At 39.5% G+C, this 26,202-nt stretch overlaps 1 protein-coding gene across 10 annotated transcripts in view; it reads left to right on the forward strand.

Annotated features, from left to right (window-relative positions):
* Window positions 1–24,405: 24,405 nt before the first annotated feature.
* The window catches only part of LOC111940674 (transducin-like enhancer protein 1), a 74,162-nt gene continuing 72,365 nt past the window's right edge, over window positions 24,406–26,202 (forward strand). For 8 of the 10 annotated variants that reach the window (XM_086869929.1, XM_086869936.1, XM_086869941.1 and 5 more), the window contains exon 1: window positions 24,406–26,199. In XM_086869929.1, coding sequence (XP_086726055.1) covers window positions 26,176–26,199 — 24 coding nt within the window. In that variant the 5' untranslated portion in view covers window positions 24,406–26,175. The remainder of the gene's footprint in view (window positions 26,200–26,202) is intronic. The other 2 variants (XM_086869937.1, XM_086869939.1) reach the window with 2 other exon arrangements.

The raw sequence follows: 26,202 nt of genomic DNA on the forward strand, positions 1-26,202 counted from the left end.
CCACATATGAGACATCTGAATTAAATTTTGCTTTGAATTTAAAAAAAGAGAAAAAAAAAGAAAAAAGCCTTCATTTTATTGAATTAGGTTTAAAACACTATGCTAGACGTTGGAAAACTGAATGAATTCACACAGAAAGACTAAGACAACCATAGTATCAGAAGATGCATAATCATATTGCTATTCTTCAGTCTTATTAAGAATTTATACCATCAAAATTTACCTCTGGATAAGAAACTTCAATGATTTGTGGTGGCAAGACAGAATCGTACTTTTCATGTCAATGTTTCTAATTTTGTCTCTGTTTCATGGTATCTCTTCCATTCAAAGTTACGTTCTCAACTTACTCATGGTACATTGCTGCTCACAGCTTCTAAAAGACAGCCAGTATGGCATGGGACCAGCAAATTTGCTAGTCAAAATAAGAATTATTTAAAAGTAGGAACATAACCTCATAAAAGTCTAAGTGCACTGCACTCTTCGGTATCCAATATGCTTAGGAAGAAACACTGTTTTGTGGAAACCATCAGGAAGCTTTATCAATAAGCAGAAAAAGCCTCTAAAACTCTAACACAAAAGTGCCCTATCGCTTAAGACAGCCTTTCCACCACTGCCCAGAGGCAGTTGGTAACTGCAGGTGTCTTCTCCACACTGGCAGCCCCAAGTGACAGAAATCAGGCAGAGTTTCTGCAAGAGTACTAGCTGAAATACCTGGGTGAATAAGACACTAACAAGACAGCTGAAATGGTGAATGGGGTGGGAGAACTAAAATGAGGACAAAGTGGAGTCATATTTGTGTCAATAGTGGTAACTCTAAAACGAAATGACAACTATGGTATAGTTTTATGCATGTTTCCCTGTTGTTTCTATAACAGTGAACCAAGAGCATATGGATTTATAAAAACTCTCTGTATTCTCTGAATGGGTTACAGTATTTGATGAGTGGGTACTTTTAGTGAACCAGCCTTTGACATCTCACTGGGAGGTGTGACACGGCTTACTAAGTTTGCAGTGGCACAATACTTCTGGTCATATACCCAGTGGTGTTTCTTCCCATAGCCATCAAAACAGTGCTGAAGAATGATTTCTCTTTTATCTGAGCCACTTTCTATGATTGAATTCTCTCAATTGGATCTGTTGCTGGCTTTCAGGCCACAGAAAAAATTAGACTTACATCTGTACAGACATAAGGGTTGTGTGTGTGTACACAAACCTTTCTCACATCCTTCTTCCCAAATTGCCTGACTTTTTTTCTCCTTAATGCACATGGCTTTGAGATGTCAGCTATCTGCCAAAAAGCTGAAGACTTGCCCAAGCCGCCTTTGGCTAGCAAATTAGTCGGCATGTGTTTCTACTATGTATGCTATTGGCTTAATTAGGTTTAATTAACAAGTGCTTATGTCTGTTGTAGGGGACAATGGCTAGCTAGTGAAGGCTTATTTATTGGCAACATATGGTATTTTGGTGAATGATTGTCAGAACAACTAAAATGAAGCATTTAAAAGAACTTGTTCAGTTCAGACTTGGAACACTAAAAATGTTTTTCAGATGTCTGCACAGTTCTTATTTCTTTGAAAATGGGCTGGGTGCTTCTTTCAGCATGTTGTGACCTAAAGAGATAGGAGGTGGGAAGAAACTGTCATAATATTACATTATTTCAGCAAAATCTTGTATGTAAAACAATAGAGGTACCTGAAAGCATTATTGAGAAATAACATAATTTAAAAAACTCACTAAAATTCCTTCTTTGTATCCTAACGCAGATATGTATGGCCTAGACATTGCAGTGATAACCAAACAAACAAGATCTCCATTTCAAAAGACATAGAAATTTAGCATTAACTTTAAGTAACCTGTAAAGCAGGATACAATTACAAGTGTATACTCATGGACTCTATATAAGCACAGACATTAACAATAGTTAAAAAGATTCGCCACAACAACTTACCTAAGAGAAAAAATAGGCAAATCCCACATAATAAAAGATGCTGGTCTAAGCAAACATGGACTTTGTAATATAATGCTTTTTAATAAGATTGGTCAGTAAAAGCACAAATTCAGAACAATAGTTTGCCATTAAAGTTAATCTTCTGGATCCAGGGTCGATGCTGACAGTATTTTTGTCTGGATTTTAGCTGGGAGCTCATTGGCAGTTTAACCACCTCTTCAAAAAAATCTTTATTCTTTCATGGCATTATCTTGAATTTTGATGGAAACAAAGCTCTTTCCTTTTATTACTTCTTTGAATTCTTGTTTTCAGGCCTGTACTTGCAAACTAACAATGAAAAAAAGAGCCACACCAGTCTTGGCACCCCTTTGGCATAAAGTGGCATGAAAACTGAATTTACAGCCTTCTGAGAGGTTACCTTATAAATGGAAATTTCCAGGACAAATTTTTCATTCTGAATTAGTGTTCTCAGCTTCAATCCCATCTCTAATATTACTGAGGGGACCTACACCATTCCCTTCTTCACCTTTCAGATAAAGAATAATAGATTTCCAGTTGGTTGGCAGCTTTCATAGCTCCTTTTTCCCTGGAGGAGTCAGGACCAGGAGTCCTAGGAGGACTTCATGTTATTGCCAGGGATGGGAGAAAGGGAATCTCTTCCAGGAAGAGGGGTACCTCTGTTTAAGTAAACGTGGCAAAGGGAGCACAAGAGGACCCCACTTTCAAGCAATCACTTGTAAACCATTCACCTACCCTGTAGATTTCATTATTGATTGTGTTGTTGTTACTACTCCCTTTCTTATCTCATTGATGTTTCCAGTAAATTGGTCTTATCTCAACCCAGGATCTTTACATTTTGTGTCACCAGTTCTCCTCTTTAGCATGCCACAGGGAGAAGGGAAAAAGGAGAGGGAGAGAGAATGAAGGGGAGAGTGATTGAGGGGGAGAGAGATGTAGGAACAACATTCATAAACCACTACACAGAGAAATATCAGTTGTAAGGGACTGCATGGTTCAGGGCTGTTGTAACAGAACAAATACTCAGCCAGTCTAAAGTTGAAGTGTGGAAAAAGGACAGTCATGAGATCAGACATCCTGTGTTACCACTTCTGTGGAAGTGTTTTATCAGTATATAATTTATAAAGAAATGCCACAAAACCTCTAAATCATTGATATTTAACCAAGACTGGAGGAACCAGATGGCATTTCAGCTTCTTGTTCTAAGAAAATATAATAAAATACTTAGAGTATGTAAAAGCTCACAAAACGAAGTTTTATAATGCTGGCAATATGCTTCCAAGGGGAAAAAGGAGGAACTATCTTTGGCTGATTGAAATGCTATTACCTAAATGCATCTCACCGGACAAAGTTGATTTAAAACTATCCACAAGTCCTTCAGGACCTGAATGATTCACATGAATTTTGCATACTCAGGGCAAATGCAGCCCTAGTACCTGCAGAAATCAGTGTTATTATATTTCTTACACTAAATTTGATTTCAGTATGTACTTCCTTGTTTTAACAAGTAGACCAACTGCTTGGTTCATACTTCAGTCATGAAAAATACAAACAAGCACATTAAAAAAGTTCAACAATGTTTTTTGGAGGAAAGTATTTCCATCATTACCTTTGTTATTGGGGCTCCACATTTACTGTTAGTGAAATCCTGGAAGATCTGAGCCACCAGTTTCTACCCAGAGAATGTGGACATTAGACTAGATTCCTCATCAAAGTTTAATGAGTAGGCTTATTAAAAAAATGCATTCTCAAAATAAAAGTTTGCTAATAATATGGTAGACAGGAACAGCTCACCGGCTCTGATACAACATTTCGTTTGTTCACCAGGGCCTATGTGAACAAGAAAAGTCTTGTGTAATATATTCTTATTTGTGGAAGGGTAAGATGCATCTTTCGAGAAATGCTGCTGTGATTATGAAACAGTATTTCATCAGAAGATGCTGTAATACTTATGGAGGTTGAAATGTAGCTAGGATCTTTTTTAATTCACCCCAAGAATGGCAAGGTAGAATGAAATATATATAAGAATCATACTTGAAAGCAACATTATAACAACATTAGAGTGGAAATTCTGTTTGTCCAAAAAAGTAAAGAAGCTCCAAGTCAAGCTTTTCACTGAAAGCAAGATGGTATCCCTCATTAGTTCTGAAGTACATGACTATTTTAATTATTTATAATTGCCTAATATACACACTGAGTGAAGTCTCATAACTTAATAATTGACAAGGAAAAAAAGGTGTTCCTTCCTACCCTATAACCTGTGAACATTGTGTCATACAGACCTTTTGCGTATGCTGAAGCAAAGAAGGAAAAAATAAAGTATCCTCACATGAGAATAGCTTTGAAATTCTGATGACTGGTGCTCAACTGAAACAGTGAGTTTTCACGCTATGCTGGAAAAACAGGGAATGAAATTCCACTCTTTCTCTCTCCCCTCTATTCCTCCAGTGCACTTAAGAGACTGTGGCTTTCCCAGGTGTCTAAGGAAAAATCTTATGTCTTTGGTTGTGGATGTAGGTCCTCCTTGCAAGAAATATAGCCCTCAACCCAAAATGTAAACAGTAGAATGAGATGCAAATTAAGACATAAAACTGTCCTGAAATTTTCCAACATCCAGGCTCAGGTAGCTCTGTTTTCTCTCTAGGGTTCTCCATAGGCCTCACCTTCACTTGTGTTGTACCAGTAGCTGGAATGCATAACACAAAACTGCATATTCACCAAGTATAAGGTTTCCGCCCAAGGATTGTCAAAAGTCCCAAAACCTCACAATGAACTGTGGCCTCAGCTCATAGCCTGATCATATCCCCAGACAATTCAACAAGGCATCACACTGCAATGTGAGTAAGGCTTCAATTTCACTTGAAATAGTGGAGAGTGTAACTGAAAAATATTGGAACAATTTTTAAATTCAGAAGGCCCTTTAAATCATCCTCCATCCTACATTCTTCAAAGTCCCTGTAACTGTGGCCTTTACTTTAGCACCAAGCATTACCTTGCACAGAGCCAAGATTAGCTTTGTCATAGTGAAAAATAACCATCTGGCAGTCCTGGTACAGTGTAACAGTGTTCTATTCAGAAAAGAAACAGTGCATTATAACTATGGACAGCTACTTTCATATCTAATACTGTTACTGTGTTGAAAAGTAACTTTAATTGTTGTCACTTTCTCTAGGAGGATATATGACATTTTTCCATGAGAAAGTGGGTGGTGACAAAATTGAAAGGGTGTGTGCAATGATATTGATTTTTTTTCCCCTCTATTCAGGTCTTCTTGCCTGCAGAAAAATTATTATTTTAAAAAAAAACACATATTTTTTTCTAGTATCTGCCAGAAATTCATTCCCAGGTGTCAGCTTTCTGATTCAGAGCAGTATTTCCATTTGCCACACCTCTTCCGAACATGTCATACAGTAACAAAAGCACTGTTGCTGACATGACCCTGATAGGCTGACATACAAACAGAAACGAAAATTATGATGTTCAGTCTCCCACTCATTGCCAGAATGCCCTTATAATGACGCTACTCAGACTGGGTGTTTACTATGGAAAGGAGACAAAGGGGTTTGCTCTATATGTCTTCCATGAGACTACCCTCACATTTTCTCTAACATAAAGTGACTTTCAAAAGTTGTTTTAAACAGGATGAAAATTAGGAAACTACTTTCCTTCTATGCAGTGAGACAAATCAAAATTACACAAAAGAAAAATCTCCTTGGCTTTCTTAAACTAGTTCTTGTAGGCCGAACAATGCAAAAGCATATGTGTGCACATAAAAAGTAATTATATAAAGAGTAATTTATTATATTATTCATCAGATAGTATACTATTCATCAGATGTTTGACTGCATAGGCCTTTAATTTCCAACACAGCATCCACAGCAGTAAAAGCTGGTGTTAAAAAGCAATGACCTTTAGATGGGCAGAGCTTTAGGCTCCATGTAGTAGTTGACCAGCTAATGTAAAATCATCAAAAGACAAAGTCAGAATACACATAAGAATAACAGAATTCCTTTTCCTCTACTACTTCTTTCCCATTTTAAAATAATTGCACTCCTCCATAAAGTCTAATATATTATAAATACAGACTTTATATTTTTCCACTGGGTTTCATAGTAATGGTTGATCTAGATGTCAACAGTGTTGTCAATTTAAGTAGAGCTCACCCAACATTTATTCATTATGTGCATTGCTGAATTGCCCATGACAGTAGGATGTGGAATGTTGGCATGCATTTGGTTTGGCTTGCCCAAAGACACTTTGGGCAAGCCAACTTCTCCCTTTTCTTCCCCTATATCGCATCTTTCACACTGACCAGATTTTATTTATTTGTCAAAAGAGAAAAAATATTCAGGGAAGAATGAATGTAAAGTCTAATTTCAGATTGTGAGTCTCTGTGGGCCCTGGCTTTTTCTTTGTGGTGTTGTGTTTATCACAAAGGGATCCCAAGCCTCACCTAAGTTCAGTACGGAAAGGGGACATTAAGGACTTTCTGTGAAAGAAGATTGTGTAGAAGCACAATCATATCAGCATAGATTTTACAGCATAAAATACCAACCATATATGTAAGAATGTATTCTTTTTACAACATTAAACAATTTCTGTTTTTAGAAAACAACAAGAGAAGCCAATGGTGAGAAACGTAATGCCTGCAAAATTTTCACAACCTCATTAATTAAAATATGAAAATATAAATTAATCTAGGCAATCTCAAACTCTCATGAAAAATAAATTCCATAAAATTGAAATAGGCAAACAAGATGCTTTAGTAATTATTTCCAAATGGAATCAAAACATGAATTGTAATATTTAAAAGATCTTGAAAAGTCTGATAAGGAAAAATATCTAAGGTAAATACAAGGTCCATAATTAAACTTTTATTTATTAATTTTTTATTATAAATTGAATGATCATCCAGTCTAAAATACTTTCTTTAAGTAAATTTAACTTACTTTAAGTATCAATCAAAACTCTACTGTAATATAACACAATGAATCCCATGCTGTAAAAATGACACTCAGAACTTAAGGGTGCACTTGGGTAGTTAGTTTAACAATTAACAATTAAAAACAAATAACAATTAAGAATTATGGAATTGTCAAGACAGGCCATCTCATTGTTCATGTAAGATTCTGTCATTGTGTGGCACGAATGGAAGCAGGGGACTCACTCGGTGATCTAGGTAGTCTTTTTCTGCCATATTTGCCTACAATCTTTTCTCATTTCCCTGAGCACTACCAAAGTTCATTATTCCCGTTCCTCTCCCTCTCCTCTCCCTCTCCTCTCCGTCTCCTCTCCCTCTCCTCTCCCTCTCCTCTCCCTCTCCTCTCCCTCTCCCTCTCCTCTCCCTCTCCTCTCCCTCTCCTCTCCCTCTCCTCTCCCTCTCCTCTCCCTCTCCTCTCCTCTCCCTCTCCTCTCCCTCTCCTCTCCCTCTCCTCTCCCTCTCCTCTCCTCTCCCTCTCCTCTCCCTCTCCTCTCCTCTCCATCCTACCACAAATATAAAAAGAGAGATATTATTACTAATAAAAAGCTTTGAGCAGCAAGGAAATTAATTCTTTTTTTTTTATGAAGGCAGGGCTTTTTAAAAACAGTGTTTACTCATAGAAGCGCATTACTGGAAATGAGAGACAGGTAATTGTTTCTCTCAGTGGTAAACATGAATTACTACTTTGTTTCCAAAGGAGTTTCACACACCCTCTAAAATCTGAATGGGATGTAAGGCGAAATGCAAGATTGAAAAGATAGGAAAGCTCTTTGTTGATTTTAAGCTTAGTTGAGAAGACAAAGAGACAACAGAGCCATGGGTTGACATCAGACATGCATGATGCAGGTGAACATTAGTCATGTAAACAAGGAAACCTGAAAGGATTTATAAGATAAACTATACCCTAGTTATCACCATCTGAAAATCTGAAAGAAAATATTCTATTAAAACTTCAAATCACACATTCCACAAATAAAAGATAAAAGTTTACAATCTAGATAATAAACCATATTCTTATAGGTACACTACTGGTTAAAAAGGAATGCAATCCATGCTCCAGGTTTTGCAGTGGCAATCATCTGCCTGCTTGCCTACTTGTGGCTATTTCTCTTTAATTGAGATATAATTGTTTTCCTTGCACTAACAGACAGTTTGGGCCAGAAATTTCAGGTACAGTTTAAGCTACCTCCAAATGAGCGATTTTGTCTAGTCATAAGTCACTTGTTCTCCAGACTCTTCACCATTGCCCTTTTGTGGACATGCTCCAGCTCCTCAATGTCTCTTTTCAAGAGGGCCCCAGAACTGAACACAGGATTCAAAGTGTGTCTCGCCAGTGCTGCATGCAGGGGATGAACCCTTGCCTAGTCCTGATAGGCCACGCTATGTCAGACGCAAGCTAGGAATTTCATATCATCTGCCTCAGTCCATGGATCTATTCTGGCCTAGAGCTTTCCTTCCTCCAGCAGATCAACACTCCCACCTGGCTTGGAGTCATCCGCAAACTGACTGAGAGGCCACTCCATCACCTTGGTCAGTAGTTGCAATCTGACAGATCTACCACAAGAAACCAAGGCTGCTTTTCTGCCAGCCACGTGCCTGAGTACATACTGCTCCTAAATATTCTCCAGCACTATGAGAAATTTATCCATTGTTTTTTATTTTGATGGACCTGGCATTTTCCTGTTGTATTTCTACTTTTTGAGGCCTGCATACACAGTCTCCAGTTTCTCCTTAGTACTTACCTGCCCTCTCTGCACACACCCTTCTGACTCTTCTTAAGAGGTGTTTCCAGCTAACAGGGAAGGCCTACAGAGACGTGCCTCACCTTGCCTATTCAGCCACCAACTATCTATGAATTTTGGGAATGCTTTTTATCTTTCATAGCCTTCTCTATTGGCAGCCACTGCTTTGAAATTTTCACAGAGATCTGCCCCCAAGGGACTGGGATTGGGAAGCATGCTTGTGACCAAGGTGAAGGACTGGGCACTTTGCTTTGTTGAACCTCATACCACTGGCCTTGGCCTATTGATCCAGCCTGTGCAGATCCTCTGCAGAGCCTTCTCACCCTCTGGCAGATCAACACTCTCCTCCCATGTGGTGTCATCTGCAAATTGGCTGTGGGTGCCCTTGATCCCCTTGTTCAGGTTATAAAAGATAGTAAACATAACTGGCTTCAACACTGAGCCCTGGGGAGCTCCACTAGTGACTGGTTGTCAGCTGCACGTAACTCCATCCACCAGTGCTCTGGACCCAGTGTGTGGGCCATGCAGGCAGTTTTTATCCAGCAAAGAGTGCACTCATCCAAGACATGGGCCGCTGCTCTCCAGGAGAATACTGTGGTCACAGAATCAAAGGCTTTACTGAAGTCCAGGTAGACAGCATCCACAGCCTTTCCCTCATTTACTAGGCAGGAATATAGCATGCTACAAAAGAAGCGTGATGTGCTTTCTCAGAAATACCTCACTTTGCTCCTTTGTTGCTTTTTAATGCTGCCTTCCTCTCATAATTGGAAAGAAAAAAAAAAAAAAAAAAAGAGAGAGACTTTTATTTTCAAGTTTAAAGCAAGTAGATCTTTTCAACTGGAAACCTTGAACAACTGCAAAAAATCTTCAATGTATGGAAGACATAGAAGTAACCCGTGTTTCCAATCAAAATATTTCCAGAAGACTTAGCCCATGAAATGCTGTAGATCTTTCAACAGTTAATGGCCTTCTTGGGCTACTGCATAACAGACACTGCAACTTTTCTGTGCTACTAAGTTATTCCTGGATATTCCCTCATATCAATATTCATCAATTGTTCTCACATGCAATGATAACTCAAGGGAATATGAAAATTTCAGAGAATTTCAACAGACCACTTTAATATAAAAAAAATTTACAATTCTCCATTAGGAAAAGAGATATTTTTTAAATTAATTTTTCAATTGTGTTTTAAACGTCATAATATCTGCTGGTAGGCATTGTGGGAACAGGTTATGAAGAAGCAATGACATTAAAAAATGCAGAACTTCAATGTCTCTTATCAATTTAAATGCACTTGCACTTCTTTAACAACCCATTGTGTTGGGTTTTGGTGGTATTTTTTGTTTGCTTTTGGTTTGATTGGTTGGTTGGTGTTTTGTTCAGATTTTCGTTTGTGGATTTTTTTTTCTTTTTTTTTTTAATAAAGAGAGTGAAAGTAGTTGATTTCTGAATGACGAGGAAGTAAACTTAAGGTAGCAGCAATAATATGGCAGGAAACACAATCAAGATTGTTGAATACTGAAAGCTCTGACCATTTGTTGACCAATCCACTACTTCCAGTCAAGACTACTATAAAAAGTCTCAGTCCTAAGGAAATATCATATGTGACTGACAGAGGGGGTTTTTGCCCACTAAAAAGAATAGGACTTTCTTAGGGACAGACTAGGTCTTTGCTTTTCCTCAGTATACTACATTTCAGATGTTAGAAGCTAGATGAAGAAGGACATCTGGTAGAGGTTCAAAAGAGTGTCATGGTAGATAAGAGTATTGTCAAAGTGAAAGATAATTAAGTCTGACTTCTACCACAAAACAGCAACTCACAGCAACTGGAAAAATCCAGTTCTTATTTAAGAAAGTCTTATTAATTCTTCCTAAGATATATCACAGGTCTAAGAAACCTGAGTCAAGATTTATAAAATAGCTAATATGAAAAAAAAATTCAGAAGTTACTTTTGTAAATAATGTAGGACCTGAACTACAGGATAAAGATAATCACACCAAATGAGTTTCATTTCAAACATACATATAAACACATACAAATGCCTGTGACTTGTTGTTTATGAGAAAGCTCAACACATGTTTTTTAAAATTATTTAAAATGTAGATTTATTGATTTTTTCATATTGTCTGTAGTTTTTATCACTAAAGTTTAGATAAAAACAGAGCTTTTTAGTATACATAAAACAAACCACACACTCTGTGTAGAAATGTCTGCTTATATTTGCCAAACTTCTATGACTTCCAGCAAAAGATTGGTTTAAAGTTGTTTTTGGCGAAAGATTAGGAGATGCTCCACCAGGAAGAAGACATGGCTTATGACCACTACATTATCAATGTAGCATGTGGTGGCTAGCATGAAATCTGTTTGTCTACAGATGTGGCTCCTTCCCTTTGGACTTACTGTAGCTCTGTTAGAGTGAGATGTTTAAAAACACAAAGCTGTGATTCATGTTGCTTGGAATTCTTTCTTCTCATATTGGCTTAGTTGTTAAATCTCTGGGTACACCAGGCGCCTTTTACTATTGTTTCAGTTGCACCTCTTTTCTGTCATGAATTTCTGACTAAAATCTTAATGTATCTTTGTGGTTACATCTGACTACACACCCCAAATTTTTCATGAAGTAGATGAAATTGAGGCAGTACAAAGGAACCTGTAAAGGAACTGTTCCATGCCAAAGGCACTGTTATGCAGTTACCAGGTGAAAGGACCTGATAATCGCATCCCCCCTGACACAAGGAGAAGGGACCCACTTGCAGTGTTCCTTTAAGAGGAATGTCAACACCACTCTCTTCTGAAAAAGCAAGTTTCTCCTCTTGGTGTACCTGTTGGCTATCCCTATGTTTTGTGGAAAGCTAAGACAGTGCTCCCAATAGTTGCTGTTGGTCCTCTCTCATGTTGGCACTTTATCTTGTTGTGCTAGTGCCATTTTAGCAGTTTGCATTGATCAATAAAGTATGGTTGCTATTTCTGTATTTCAGCAGTTGTAAATGCCATATGAAAAATTCAACTACATGAAAAATTCAATGTTTTTACAGTTGCTTTTTTCCAGTGGAGGTCTGAGTGTGCTCTTTGAAAATTGTATTAATATATCATTAGTACACAATTGTATTTCTTAAGTTCTTCAAGCTTGTTTTGTGGTTATTACAACAAGTTCCCCATTGCAATGGGTTGAACTACTTCACCCTTACTCCAGAAGGGAAGTAAGTGTACTGCAAAACTACAAGCAAACACCGAATATTTTTTCCTTGCAGAAGTGCTTCAAGGACCAGTTTCCACCAAAATGCCCAGCACATGGTTGATAACAAGTTCTAAATGGGATAGCATGCACACTGGAATTGACATATCTGTGACCACTAATTGCAAAGCAGGTTTGTGCCTCCTTACTGTATTTTGGCATGCTTCCCGTTCCCTCTCAAATCTTTTCCACAACCAATATGACCACAGACCCATATATTTTGAAGAAAAATCTTACATAGGGTTTGTGGAAAGCACTTTGGTCACATGAATCTTTGTTTCTGCCCCTTAAAAGCACATTTTTGATGACATGAAAGAAAAAGATAAATATCTTCCTACAAAGATCACACAATAATCAAGGAATTGAAGCTAAAACCCAGGTGCTTTGCAAAATACTCAAAAGCAATTATTTAAAGAGTACTTTAAAATAAGTACTCAGGGTTTTTTAGCCAACATTTTTATTTTATTCTAGTTGAAAGAGATACAGCCTTAAAAATAAATTCTATGAGATTTCTTTCAGGGGAAAAAGAAAAATCAAAAGGGATAAACCCCAACCTTGTTGTTATGACTGCTTTCCTCTAATAACCTTCAACATCTATGGAACTAAATTCTATCACTGACACTTAATTTACAAACTACAGACTTCCTCTTTTTGAACTAAAAGGAGATGTCTTTTAGCATGGAGCTGTAGCTGGATCTTTATGTTCTTACTGAACTGGAAAGAATCACTAGACACATAACCAGCTCTATTCTCAGTGACAGAACACTACTTCAGATACCCACGGATAAAAGGTTGTGTTTACAAAAAGCAAAGAAATTACTGGGCCCAACCTACTTGCATCAAAATAATAACTCCACTTGACTAAACCCTTTTTCTTAAAATACCTCTGACACATGAATATTCAGCAGATTTATGTAAAAGATTAGTTTTAAGTGGTAACACAACAACAGACACTTTGATCTAGACTGTCTAAAACAAAATTTTGAATTAGAATATTTTTAATATAATGAAAAAAGTTATTTGACTAATTTATTCTTTGTTTCACAGAAACATTCTGACTTCCCTTTAAAGTAAATGGAATAGACATCAAGCCAGACTTTTTTTTTTTCAATCTGGAATTACAAGACTGGATGAAACAGGGTTTCATACTTGTGGATGTTTTTACCCTGAAACCTGAGGGTGTTGGTAGGTGAAAAAAAGAAGCCAACCAGTGATTATTTTGTGGGACCAAACCAACACCACTATACACATGAAGTGGTGTAGGAATATCTGAATTTTTTGCCTCCAGTGTTCTTTCATAAAACCTGAGGACTACATCACAGCAGAAGTTTTCGGGTTCCCCTAGTGAACCACTGACTCTTTAATTTTGTTGTGCATCAGCTGAAGAGCAAGATTTAGCTTCTGCGTATGCCCTGCCATGATTTTCTGCTGCCTTGAAAGGCATCTCTTTTCCTCCTCTCACCAGTAAGTAAGCAGCAGGGATAATTCAAATGGGAAAAGAGATAATGGTGTGTGGAAAAGGATATAATGTATTCTAAAAACAGTAATGGAGAGCTTTAAATTAAAATAGAAAATACAGACATATCACCATCCTATATGAGCTCCAATACCATATAAAAATCTTAGTCTGGTACTGCATACAGCTTTGCTCTTGGTGACCAGACCCAGTGTGAGCCACACATAAGAAATATACATGGTCTTACAGTTTGCCTTTTGAACCTAGAAAAGGTACAATCTATTCTCATGTTCTCCTTTAACCAGACTCAAGGATAAGTTGACAGTTTGTTTCCTTCCTATCTATAAACATAAAATATCATATCAACCTCCCATCTCATAAGGTAAAGAACCAAGTATATATATTGACTAGAAAACAACTTTTCACCAAAACACAGCCAAAATATTTTTGTAATTTCTTCTATTCTGCATAAATTGATCACAAATCCCAGTGTCTTTGCATCTCCATACTCACGTAGCATCTTTTGATTTGTGATGTATTTGTTTGTGTGAATGCATGTCAGCATGCAGACTTGTGTATATAGAGAAAGAGAAAACGTGGAGCAACAGCATCTCATACCTAAAAACATAGGTGTTAAGACCCACCTGACTGGATCATATAGCCCTACAAATGGGTTGTAAGAAAAAAATCCACAAAATGTCTAAAGCACAACTTGGAATCAGTTAATACAGTGTCACTTTTACAACTGAGTTTGCATTTAATAAAATCAAACTGTTTAATAAAAGGAAGAACTATATGTTGCCTTATTTTTGTCTAAAACCTTGGAAAAAAGAAAAAAAAAAAGAAACCAGAACTCAATCTGCAAGAAGAATGTTCCACCATTTCCTTATCGTATGATAAAAAGTTAAAGTCTTTTGGACTCTTAATTACAGAATTATCTCCAGGAGCATTTTTCCTCTTAAGATATCAACAGACATTTATTATTTAACTTAAATTACTCTCCATATATTTACTTTCTGGTAGAAGCTACATTAATATGTCTGTTTTCACAGATATACACATTTTCAAACAGATGATCTAAATGAAGGTGATATTCCTCCCAGCAGGCTGTTTGCATTTATCAATGTCATGCCAATATTTCAGTGCATTTTAACACTATTTTTCAGGTGCCAGTTGCAGTTTGCCATTTATACAAAGGAACAGAAGATATAAAATGCTGAAAGCAGAAGACAACAGCATTTCCTAGCATCTCACACTCTTAAAAGTAACATTTTTAACCAGACTGTTACATGTACTTTGAAAAATCATTTGGAACAGCAAAAGGAGAGGGGAAAAAAAAAAAAAAAAGTGAGGGTATTCTGGTTTGACTTCAATGGATCATGGCATAAACCGAAAGTTTAACACCTCTGGAACAGGTTCTCTTCCCAACACTTCAGTTGAACTTTTTTCTCAGCTAATGCATGAGACAGCTGGGAATAGCATTTATTTATTTTTCTATTATTTCATATGTTCAGGATATTTATAAAATATACTTCCCCAGGAAATTTGGGAAAACACTTTTTCATTCAAGTGATATATCTTATTCCTAAGCGGACAACACATAGTTACATAGTAGGTAGAAGATGGAGTTCAAACAGAGGCTTGAGGCAGTACAATCTGCCTTCTATAGAGGAAAAATCTTCCTGGATTAGGCCAGATGCTAATAGCCCAGTTTTCTGTAATAATCTCCCACTCAGTAAGAAAATATCTAACCAGGTCAAAGACATCATATAATGGTTTCTCAAATGTTTTCAATGAAAAAAATAATCAACAAAGCAAATATCTAAAGCAGCACTTTAAGTTATATTAAACTTTATTTTTCACTCTCTCATTCTTTTCAAATACTTACCATGCCAATAAGTTTTTTCTTCATTTTTACTGGAAATTTACTGTAGATATCTTTCAATGATATAAAAAAGTTCAGGGCACTACCAATATAATCAGCTGATTGATTTGAAGATTTCTATTTTTAAAGTTCTGCTATATTCCTATTAGAAGTTAAAAACTCTGTGGCATAAAAAATACAACCAAATGAATGAGAAACCAAACCAATACAAACAAACAAACAAACCAACAAAAAAAATCCAAAGTCCTCCTCCAAACAACCAACCAAAAAACCCCCCCAAAAATCCCCAAAAAACCCCACCCAAACAAAAGCAAGTGACAGAAGGATATCTTGAGAAATAATTGCTTTTTGTGAATTCAAGAGCTGCTTATTAATATTTTCTAGTACTGTATTCCTGATAAACCATATTTTATCACTTCTTTGTGCAAATAAGTAAACCAGTCCCAGATATCCTTCATAGGCAAAATAAGAAGATATTAATACAGAGCAACAAAATTATGAAATACTTTGACATATAAAAGGGTGGACAAATAGGGAAAAATATTCCCTACAGTAAAATTTCACAGCTAGCAATATTTCTGCAATTGCACAGGTTCCTTGAGAAGAAAGCTATGCTTGACAATTAGGTTAACATAGGTGCTTTTCTCTCTGAGAGAAAGGAAAATTCTCAGTATGTCTTAGGGCATTCAGTACATACATATCAAATACTTAGGATGAAATCGTACCTCATCTGAAGTACAGGAATGGGACCTGTTGAATGCATAGAGCCCTATAGGTAGCCATATACCTCATTCAAAGTCTGTCATGTTTTATGACTCAGGGGATGGGGACAAACATCAGCTTGACTTATGCTATTAAACAAGGTAGGGTAATGTGTGAGGCACAGAAAGGGGATGAGGCTTATGGCTATGCTGCAGCTGGCAGCCCGCATTCAAGGGAAACCATTTGAAGACAACCATCCCTGTGCAATACTCCATAAATGACCTATTGCACTCCTAGGGCCTTCTGTGAAGCGTCCAACAGCTTGGGATAGAAGTAAATTGGGACAGAAGTAAACATGCTTCTCTCTCCTATTGTTTTCAAACACAGGGGCAAAATACTCCAGGCTTTGTTGAGCAATTTGCTTGTGGGGAGTTTCACTCGGTTGAGAATTCAGAAGTTGTCTTGTGGTTTGGCTGGCTAGTTCAGAGAGAAACAACCAATTCTCAAAACTTATATAAAGACATGTGGGACCTTGTCTGCACCATCTGGCTGGTTCAGCAAGGGCCCTATGTGAACCACTTAAAGAAAAATTCCGTAGAAAACAGTCTCTTCTCTTCACATAATATCTCCGACTAAAAGAGACTTAAAGTTCAACAATCTGTGATATTTTATTTTCCCCCTACATTTATTTGCTGTCTTTTTCCTCCAGTGAAACTGATAGTTTAAGAAAAGAAAATGTACAACACTAATTCAAACTAGTTGTAATTTCAAAATAAAAAATCTACTTACTTAAATGGAGACTTGAGATAGGCATTCAGGTGACTTTATACATTCAGACACATCAGAATTTATAAGAAACACAGGCAAAATCAAGCTCCTAATAAAATAACATAAATAAAACCAAAATGGACCTCTGCTCTTTTAGAGGAGCTGCATTGAAGTAAGTGCTCTTCACTGCAGGTACATTTCTCTTGAAAATCAAATGCCATATTCTGAACTGATCTGCAAGACTGTAGAATTTGCCATGAAAACGCATGCAGAAAACACCTTAAATGTTTACTCACATCTTTCTTTTGTTAGAGAAGTGTTTCTCAGCTTTGTTGAGCTCTAAAAAAAATCTAGAGGAAAAAAAAACAAGAGGAGAGGGAGACTCGAGGAGAGGAGAGGAGACTCGCGGAGAGGAGACTCGCGGCGAGGAGACTCGCGGAAACATTTCATTTGCAGATGTGACAAGAATTGATAAAAGTCCTCTTGTACTGTCCCACCTTAAGAAGACTAATAATGTATCTCTTTCATTTAAGCAAAACACTTTATTAAAAAAAAAAAAAGGGCAATACAAGAATACTTCCTTCAATATATATATTATATAATATATAATAATATATAATAATGCTAAATGCTGCATGTGCACCTCTATTCCTGTATACCTTGTGCTGCTTACTCTCAGCTTTTAGGAGTTTTTATGGGTGAGATTTGCAAACTATTTTATTGCAAAATTAATGAAGATATAATGGTTTCACTTATGAGATTCAGTCTGTTCCCAAAGTACAATCTACTGCCAGTTTTAGGGCATAGACATTCTCCTGAGTTATGCTCTAGGGTCATGTTGCATTGAGATTTTCTCCTGCATTGATGCTACTTAACTCAGACAGCTGAGCACCTGAGCACGCATAAGCACATTAACAGACAGTAAAACAACAGCAGAAAATGTGAGAGGCTGGGTAGAAAATGTCTTCCTGCCAACTACTGAATTTATAATAGTAAATTAAGAATATGTGCATACTTTTCATTGCTTTTGAAGATGGACAATCCTTGTGAAAAAGACACACACAAACCAAACCAAACAACAGAAAAGCCCAACAGACACCTGAAACAATGAAACACAATCCCTCCCTGCCCCAACCATCCCTTCCACACTCAAGCTATATTCAGCATCCCACCTATACTGTACTCATTAGCTCTCTTGTTTTCTAAAGGTATCCTTTCAGTGACTTTGGCTGCTCTCTCCTCAACAAGCAGTATTAACTCTTCATCATGCTTTCTCATTGCTATTGATATTCAGATATTTGCTATATAAATATTCAGATATTTGGACTGCTAACCATGATTATTCAACTCTCTGTGTAATCATCATGTGGTTTTCTGCAATAGAAGGTGTATCAGTACTTTAGAGGCAGTCATATGCAAGTGGAACTGAATAGGATGGATCTATTTTTCCTTACCTTCATACCAACTTTTTACTGGGTGATGCCAATGATTATGAGCATACCATTGTATCAGAATAGATGGATAGTTGCAAGACATGCCTTTTTGATTGGATGCTTCACGTGAGCATTCACTTGAGGACTGAGTAGATGGTACGTATTTCGTGAAAATTCCATGTGTATGTCAAATAGTGAAATTTATTATTTCATATTTTGGAAAATTGGATATACTCTATTATTAATCACGGTTGTCATTACATGTTATTACTCAGGACATAAACTGATACTCCTGCACTGAATGTAATGTAAGGGTAGTGTAAGTAGAAAAAGAGAGGTGGACAGTGCTGGATGACTCAGACAATTAATTATTTTCTTTTTATACTGTGAGCAACTGTTACAATCTTCCCTGAAGTTCAGTGGTGTCTTATTAAGGAAGTTTCCACATTTGTTAAGAACTGCATCATACTGGTACTGAAATATTCCCTCCTGATTTAATTCCTCTCCATAGTTCTCCTCCCTATCACTACCATCACTATCCCTGGGCAGCAATTTCTTTCACATAATTTCTCCACTTCTCATTGGGTCCTAAGAGACATAATTGTTAATTCTATTCCCGTAAGAATATGGGACCCCAGGTCTTTTAGGGAATGGGTAAGGTTGGAAACAGATTTAATCCCTTTTTGCTACCAGTCCTGGAAGAGCATCTCCACAGATGCTGCAGCTGTAGCATGCCAGTGCATTACAGCATCTGAATTATGAAGGGAAAGCAGGATAGGACAATCTTCTCTCGTCTAGACTCTACCAGACTGAAATCTGAGGTCTGGAGTAGAAGGTTGGTATAAGAGCAGCTCATATGCTGTTAATAACCTCAATAGGCAAGAACCTCTTCTGAAGGAATGAGAAGGCAGAAGTTTTACAGAAAACAGCTGCCAAACTCTAGCCAACTTTCAGCTGAATCTGCTTCCTATTGGCTGACAGACAGCCATGCTTCCACGCACAGTACTTCTGTACCACATCTGTACTTTAAAGATTCCTAAAGGCTGCCGCTTTCCTTCCTGGAGAACAGATAGTAGGAAGTAAAGGATAGGTAGGGCTTCATGTAACTTAGCAGCAGCAAGCTAGGTGCTGTCCCCAATCCTAAAATGCCAGTGCACTTGGAACCACCTCTCCCTCTCAGACAATCCCTATCTTTGTACAGTGAAACTTCCATCAGCCATTTCAACAAATCTTTTCAAAGCATCATTTCCACAAGACCATTTGCCTCAATGCTATTTCCCCTGTGGTTTTAAGTCTAAGGGCCTTTGGTGATCTGTAGGCTCCTTCTAATGCTATTGACAGCTTAGGGGGAAAAAAAAAAAACTCCTATTAATCATGTCAAAAGACTTCACATATGGAACTAAAAGAGGGTGGAAAATTTTCAGTATTTTGCCAGGCAAGGAAAAATAGCATACCACAACTAGTCTGCTGACGTGCAATGATTAACTGTACTTTTGTGGCAACCCTCCCTTTTAGGTAGCTCCCAAAAAACGGGATAAAACTTCTACACTTGCATGGCATCATTGGTAAAAACACATGTGTTTTGCATATGTATGCCACACGCAACCTACGATTCTGTATGCATGGTCCTGATCTGGTAAAGTCTGACACAAAGACATCTTTTTTCAAGCAAGTATTGTCATGGACTTCAAAGGGACCATTTCCAGGAGTAAAACTTTGTCATGTGTGTGATGACAGGATTGGGGAGCTGGTATGATCATGCGTTCTCATTTACTGTACAAAATATACACACACTGCTCCTTTAGTTGTCACCTCCTGCAATGAAGGCCTCATTCTGCTATGGGCTTGAAGTGTGATCCACTGGCAAGTGGTCTTTATTAGAAAGGTCATTGACACTGTCAAACATCCTTTGAAAGGTGACATTGCACCTAGAAGGTTATCAGGCCAGAGCCATGAAGTCTACAACAATTTCTCTGCCAATATTGTAAACAGGTAATACATCTGACCTCTTTTTGGACTTAACAAAACACAGATGATTGAAGTTCTTCTGCGCCTCTTTCACCCTTCTGTCATCCATGTATACACTTTCCCCAAGCTTTGTCTTGAAGTACCCTGCAGAAGTAGTGAAGTTGAGAAAGAGCTACTTTAATTATAAGTACCACAGTAATGAATTCAAGTACACTTATTTATCATAAAGGGCTTCCCCATCTGTCTCTAAAGTATGCTCAAAAATGCTGTGTATTTGATAACATGAATGTTGAGAATTTAACACATTTTAGTTTTAAGCACTCCATTTTGGCTAGCTTTTTGTAAGATTGTACAACTGAATTTTGACTAAAGGAGCAGATTGGGGGCGGAGGGGGGAGTGTGTGTGGGGAGTGTGTGTGTGTGCGCGCGCGCGTACGTGCGTGTGTGTGGTCTCTTCCTAATTTATTTGCACTTCAACCCACTGGGATCAAGCTGCAATCCCTGTAGGCAAAAGAAGATTAGGGAAAGCAACTGACTGTTTTTTCCCAGACACAGAAGGGAAAGCGACTTCTCAAGTACCGCAAGTTTTTCTGGCCACTGTACAAATTGTTCCTTAGTATGGAGAGTTTCCAAAAGACCTAATTAGCAACTCGCTACAAACATTTCTTTGCATTAGCTAATGATCCGGCTACACTTGTAAGCAAACAGTACCAACATATCTAATCAATGCAGAAAACCAACAGAATGCCTATTAAACATCTGGATGTAATTTTCTAGTTAGACTTAGAACAAAATGAAAACATATGCAGGTTTCTTTGATCTATGCCTCAACAAAGAAATTGTCGATAAAAAAAACACACTGGCCAGTCAGTGCGTCATTTTCATAAAGCCTGGTCATTTCTTTTCAAATGTTCCCAGTTTAATTTTTTTGGTTTCCTGCAATCTCTAATTTTACCATATTGTGTGAAGCCAAAAGGGATTCTTTGGATCTGATTCTATTTGAGGTTTTACTGCTGCATGATCTGCTACTGACTTGGTTTTTTTTTGTTGTTGTTGTTGTTGGTTTTTTTTTGGTTTTTTTTTTTAATTCAGCTCAGGGATTTTTTAAGGGTGAAGGAATGAGGGAAGTGAATACAGTCATGATGGTAAAATGACCTTGTGCAACTTTTTGAACATTCTTGCCTACAAAGAAAGCTACTAATTAAAAAGAAATAAAATTACTAAGAAGGTATGCAATGGCTATTAGCCAAGAGACAGCAAATAATTGGAAATGTAATTGCTTTAACCTGCTTACATCATTTGCACTTCACAAATAAATGAATATTTTAAAAGTAATATTGTTTTGCATGCCCTTATAATAATTATTCTTTCAGCTGTATAGACAGTCACTACTATACTACATGTACTGTATGATTCAGGTTTTTTTTTTTTCTATTTCACCTGCACCACACTGGCATTAAAAACAAACCAAACCCTAAAGCAAATAGAAGAACCCCCATACCCTTTAACACATGCATATTTCCCAGCTGAAAATCCACTGATCTATATGAAACTTTGAAAGCATAAACTCTATTGAATTCCAGGATTGCTTCCTCCACTGAATTGTTCTCACAATATAGAGAGTATGAGTGGGACAAATCACACTAAATTGTTTACTGCCCACCTGCAGCTAACACCTAATGATTAACACTATCAACATCTTTGTTTTATGGGCCAGTTTGCACAAAATTAAAAAACATTGCTTGTGAATAGTACTGTAGACAGTGAAAGAAAAAAAATAACAGTGCATTAAACAGAACATGATACAATACGTAGTTTTGCTAAAGAATGGATGCTACATCTGAAACCCTTTCAGTATATTTAACTTACATTTTGGGCCCAAGAGCTCTTTTTTTTTACTCAAAGTTCCAACTGCTTTCAATGTGAATTTTCAGTACCTAGACAGTTTAGGATTCGGTTCTTTGCTTTAATGACGTGAGAAGATGACACTAAAATTTTTACAGTAAAAAACAACTGATTTTAAACAACAGAGTAAAATGGATGACTGGACAGAACCGTTTTAGGGTTTAATATTGAAGGCAATATTTTTATTTTTGAAACATGAGACAGACATTTTAAAACTATTATTTTTAATCCAGTTGGAGAACTGTGTAGAGTATATACTGCATTGTGGCAGAATTATCTGGTATAAAATGCTACCTACTTGAATAAAACATGCTTAGCCATATTTTGCTGCCTTTCTATGGTGTAAATAGTGAATATTGCCATGGAATGTGAATGTTCAGTTTCCTGGAATTAATCCAGGTTTATACACATCCAACAAAAAGATTTTTTTTTAATGCTTTAAAATGAGCCAATGATGCTGCATTATAAATTAGTTAAACATCAGGTCATGTTGGTTATTATTCCTGCTATGTAATGTCAGTAGCTCTCATTTGAAAAAAATCCAGCACATTTGGTTCTGCTTCTGCTTGTATGGCTCTTCTGTCTCAAATATAATGGATAAGATTCAAAACGCCCTTAAGTGTCTGATTCCAGAATCAAAGTAGGTTAAAAGTACTTGCTAGGAAGAACCAGGAAAACAGAGCTTTTCTCTTTCTGTTAAAACATGCCTTGGATGTTTTAATATTGACAAATACAGGTAACAAGACATTTTAACTTTCATGTAGGTGAGCAATTAAGAAAAAACCAAACCCCTTTTGTTTATGTTCCAAAACACCGTGTTGTTTTAATGTCATATCTGTCAATATCTCATTAACAACTTGTGCCAGCAGGTTAAGCAAAGTACAGCGAAAGTTAGGTGTTACATTATTATAGACTCCATAGCTACTAGGTACACACACAAAGTATATAATCATAGTTTGCATTTTTATGGCACCTTTCATCTGAAGATCTAAGTACTTTAATAAGCATTAAGTAATTAAGCTTTCCATTGCCATGAACAGAACAGCGAACTGGCTTGTCCAAGACAACAAGGGAAGAGCTGGGAACAGAATGCAAGACTTTCAGCATTGTTTAAGCAGGTGGAACAGCAGGCAAGTTTACACTCCTGTCCTGGGAACCACAATCTATCAAAGCTCACTATCAAGGGAATTTTGCCTCATCTCTTAAAAACCATTAAAAGCCGACATATTTATTTATTTGTTCCCCAGGATGTATGCACATATACACCATATACATAAACACACATACATATGCAGACCTATAGGTTACGGACACCATTACATGCAGACATATGAACAGACACGCACAGAGACATAGATGCATCAGTGCTCACTGACGAAACTCTGCAGTCCTGGAATGAAGTCTAAACTTTTCACTGCAGAAGACTGAGACAGTTTCACTCCCTTCTATGTTGGATGTTTTTAAGTAAAACTGGGAATATGGAATATTCTGGGAATAATAATGGGAAATTATCACTCTGAATGAATAAAACTTTACCTTGATATTGCAAAACATGAAATTTCCTATCAAATTTTAAACACAGACTGTCCTTTCTTTAGGATAAAAGATAAAGCACGATACAGTTCTAAGGAAGAAATATCTATCTAGTAAAGGCTAGCGAGGAATTATAAGAAAATGCAGATTATAACATTACCCTTACCATGTTTAAACAATGTGATTCAACATTCTAAGACCTTTTTTAGGTAGCACACAAGTATATACCAATAGCAAAAGTGTGTCTTAAGGCACTGTTTTAAGTCCAAAGGTATTTCACACTTCATTGCAGAATTCTGCTATGAATAAGGTACTTGCTAATAGTGGATATGTTTTGAAGTTTACTTCCCACTGCAAGCTATGTCACCATTTGCCATCTCCTCAGCAAGCACACATAGTCTGTGGAATTTTTTTGACCCTCATCTAGCTCAAGTGGGCCTATAAACCAAAGTTATTGACAGCTTTCCTCTATCAGGACCCTCTTAAAAAGAAGCCAGTTTTCCCCAAAGGACAACTTCCGTCTGCTCAGAGGGTCATTCCAACCAACACAGCAGTTGGCCTGCCCTGATCCGCACAAGCACGCGGGAGGGCTTATCCCTCCTCTCGGCGTTTTCCGCGGTGCATTGTCAGCAGGTGCCACGGCCCTGCCGCTGTCGTTTGGCGAACGAGGCGGGGTCGTGCGCTCGACCCTCCCGCCGCAGTGTCAGCACGCGTCGCGGTGCGCTGCGGAGCGCGGTGCGAGAAGCGGCGCGGGGCGCGGTGTGCGGATCGCGGTGCGCGGTGTGAGGGCGCGGTGCGGGGTGAGGGGGGCGCTGCCCGCACGGCACGGGGCCGCCCCGCGGCACTGGCGGAGGCAGGGGCTGGGCGCGCGCAGGCGCCGCGCGCCCGCTGCCACAGCCCCGCCCGCCCGCGCAGCGGCCCCACGTTACTTTGATGGACAGCTCGGCCTCCCCGCTCTCCTTCCCGCCGACCTTCCCCGCCCCCCCGCGGCGCAGCGCTCCCCGCGCCCTCTCATTGGCCAGCTTCGAGCGCTCCCGCCGCTCCTCCACAAAAACGCGTCCCAGAGAAAATCGAGAGGCGGCGCGACTCCGGCTCTCGCCATTGGCCCGCGGGGCCGGGGTACGTCACGGGCCCACGTTGGCGGCGGGGCCGGCGATTGGGCGGCCGCCCACCCGCGCGGCGGCGTGGGCGGGGCCGCGCGGCTGGTTAGCCGGCGGAGTGTGAAACCGCGTGCTAATGTAAGCGGCGCGGGCGAGCTCGGCGTGTCCAGCTCGGCCACGGCCGCGCTCAGGTCCCGCCGAGCGCTGCCCGCCAGGCCGCCGCCTCGGCTTCCCCTTCCCCCTGCCCTTGGCCGGCGCGGAGGGGACAGGGCAAAGGAAGCTGGTGTTCCCGTCCGCTCGGATTCGGATTTTTCAGCTGGGGAGAACTTTATCCCGGGTCGACGAGTGAGCGGCGGGCCACCACGCAGGAGAGTGAGGATGAGGATGATGCTGCTGCTGCTGATGTTGCCGCGATGTATCGCGCTCGGGGGGCTCTGGTGAGACGCGGACCTCCCAGATACGCGCCCGCCTGTAGGAGGCTGTAGTGGTGCTGTTGCACGAAGGAGCTTCCCGTCTGATTTAAACCTCAAACGGACGCTTTCATTTCTTTCTTTTTTTTTAAATTTTTCTTCTTTTTTTTTTTTTTTTTTTTTTTAATTTTTTTTAAATCTTCCCCAACGGGGCTGTGGCTGCTTGGACGCTAAAGCCAGCGAGCATCTTGAGGGGTTTGCTTTCCTTTTGTCCTAGGGACTTCTCTGCAACTAACGGAAGAGTCTGTGCTGCGTGTGTGGTACCCTTTCCTCTGCCCTCCAGCGTTTCGTGCATGTGCTATTGGAGCTGCTCCGATCGGGAACGGCTGTGCAAGAGCCCCCGCCCGCCTCCTTTCTCCTCCTCCTGCCTTCCTCCCTTGTTCATCGCTCTGTGTCTTGCCGGTGGTTTGGCCCCTCAGCCGACGCCTGGGAACAACGCGACCCTCCCTGGAGACTTTATTTCGCCCCCTTGGCTTGCGACGGTCCCGCTGAGGACACTGCGACCCGCTCCCTCAGGCTGGATTTTCCCCTTTTGACAAGGGGCAGAAGTGGAGAGAGGAGTCGCCTCTGCTTGGGGGTTTCCGGCCTTACAATCGCATCGACCACTTGCGAGTCCGTGAAGGGGATTATTCGCTCCCGCTGAGGGGCGGCTGTTGCCTCCCCACCGCGCCCCGTCGGGTCCCGTCCCGCCGCGCCCGGGCGTTGCGGGCGCCGCCCGCCGGTCGAAGCGCCGGCGAAGGAGCTCGGAGCGCTTGTGACCGTCCCAAGCGCTGCCCGTCCGCCTTTCCCGGCCACCTCAGCCCTCCTTGGAACGACAGCAACAAAGGACGCCGCGGCTGGGGGATGTCCCCGCGGCGGGGTCACTGAGCCTCGCCTTGCCCCGCTGCTGCCCACGGCGGCGGAGGGAAGGCGGCCGGCGGGTGTCGCCGCTCCTGTCCCCTTGGCGCACCGGGTGTGAAGCCGGGGCAGGGCGGAGAGTTTCGCTGCGAGAAGCGCGCTGCGAGGGAGACCCGCCGCGGCCGGAGCCATGTTCCCCCAGAGCCGGCACCCCGTA

Source organism: Cyanistes caeruleus, chromosome Z, assembly GCF_971803275.1.
Source record: "Cyanistes caeruleus chromosome Z, bCyaCae1.hap1.1, whole genome shotgun sequence".
In the NCBI taxonomy this organism is placed as follows: domain Eukaryota; kingdom Metazoa; phylum Chordata; class Aves; order Passeriformes; family Paridae; genus Cyanistes; species Cyanistes caeruleus.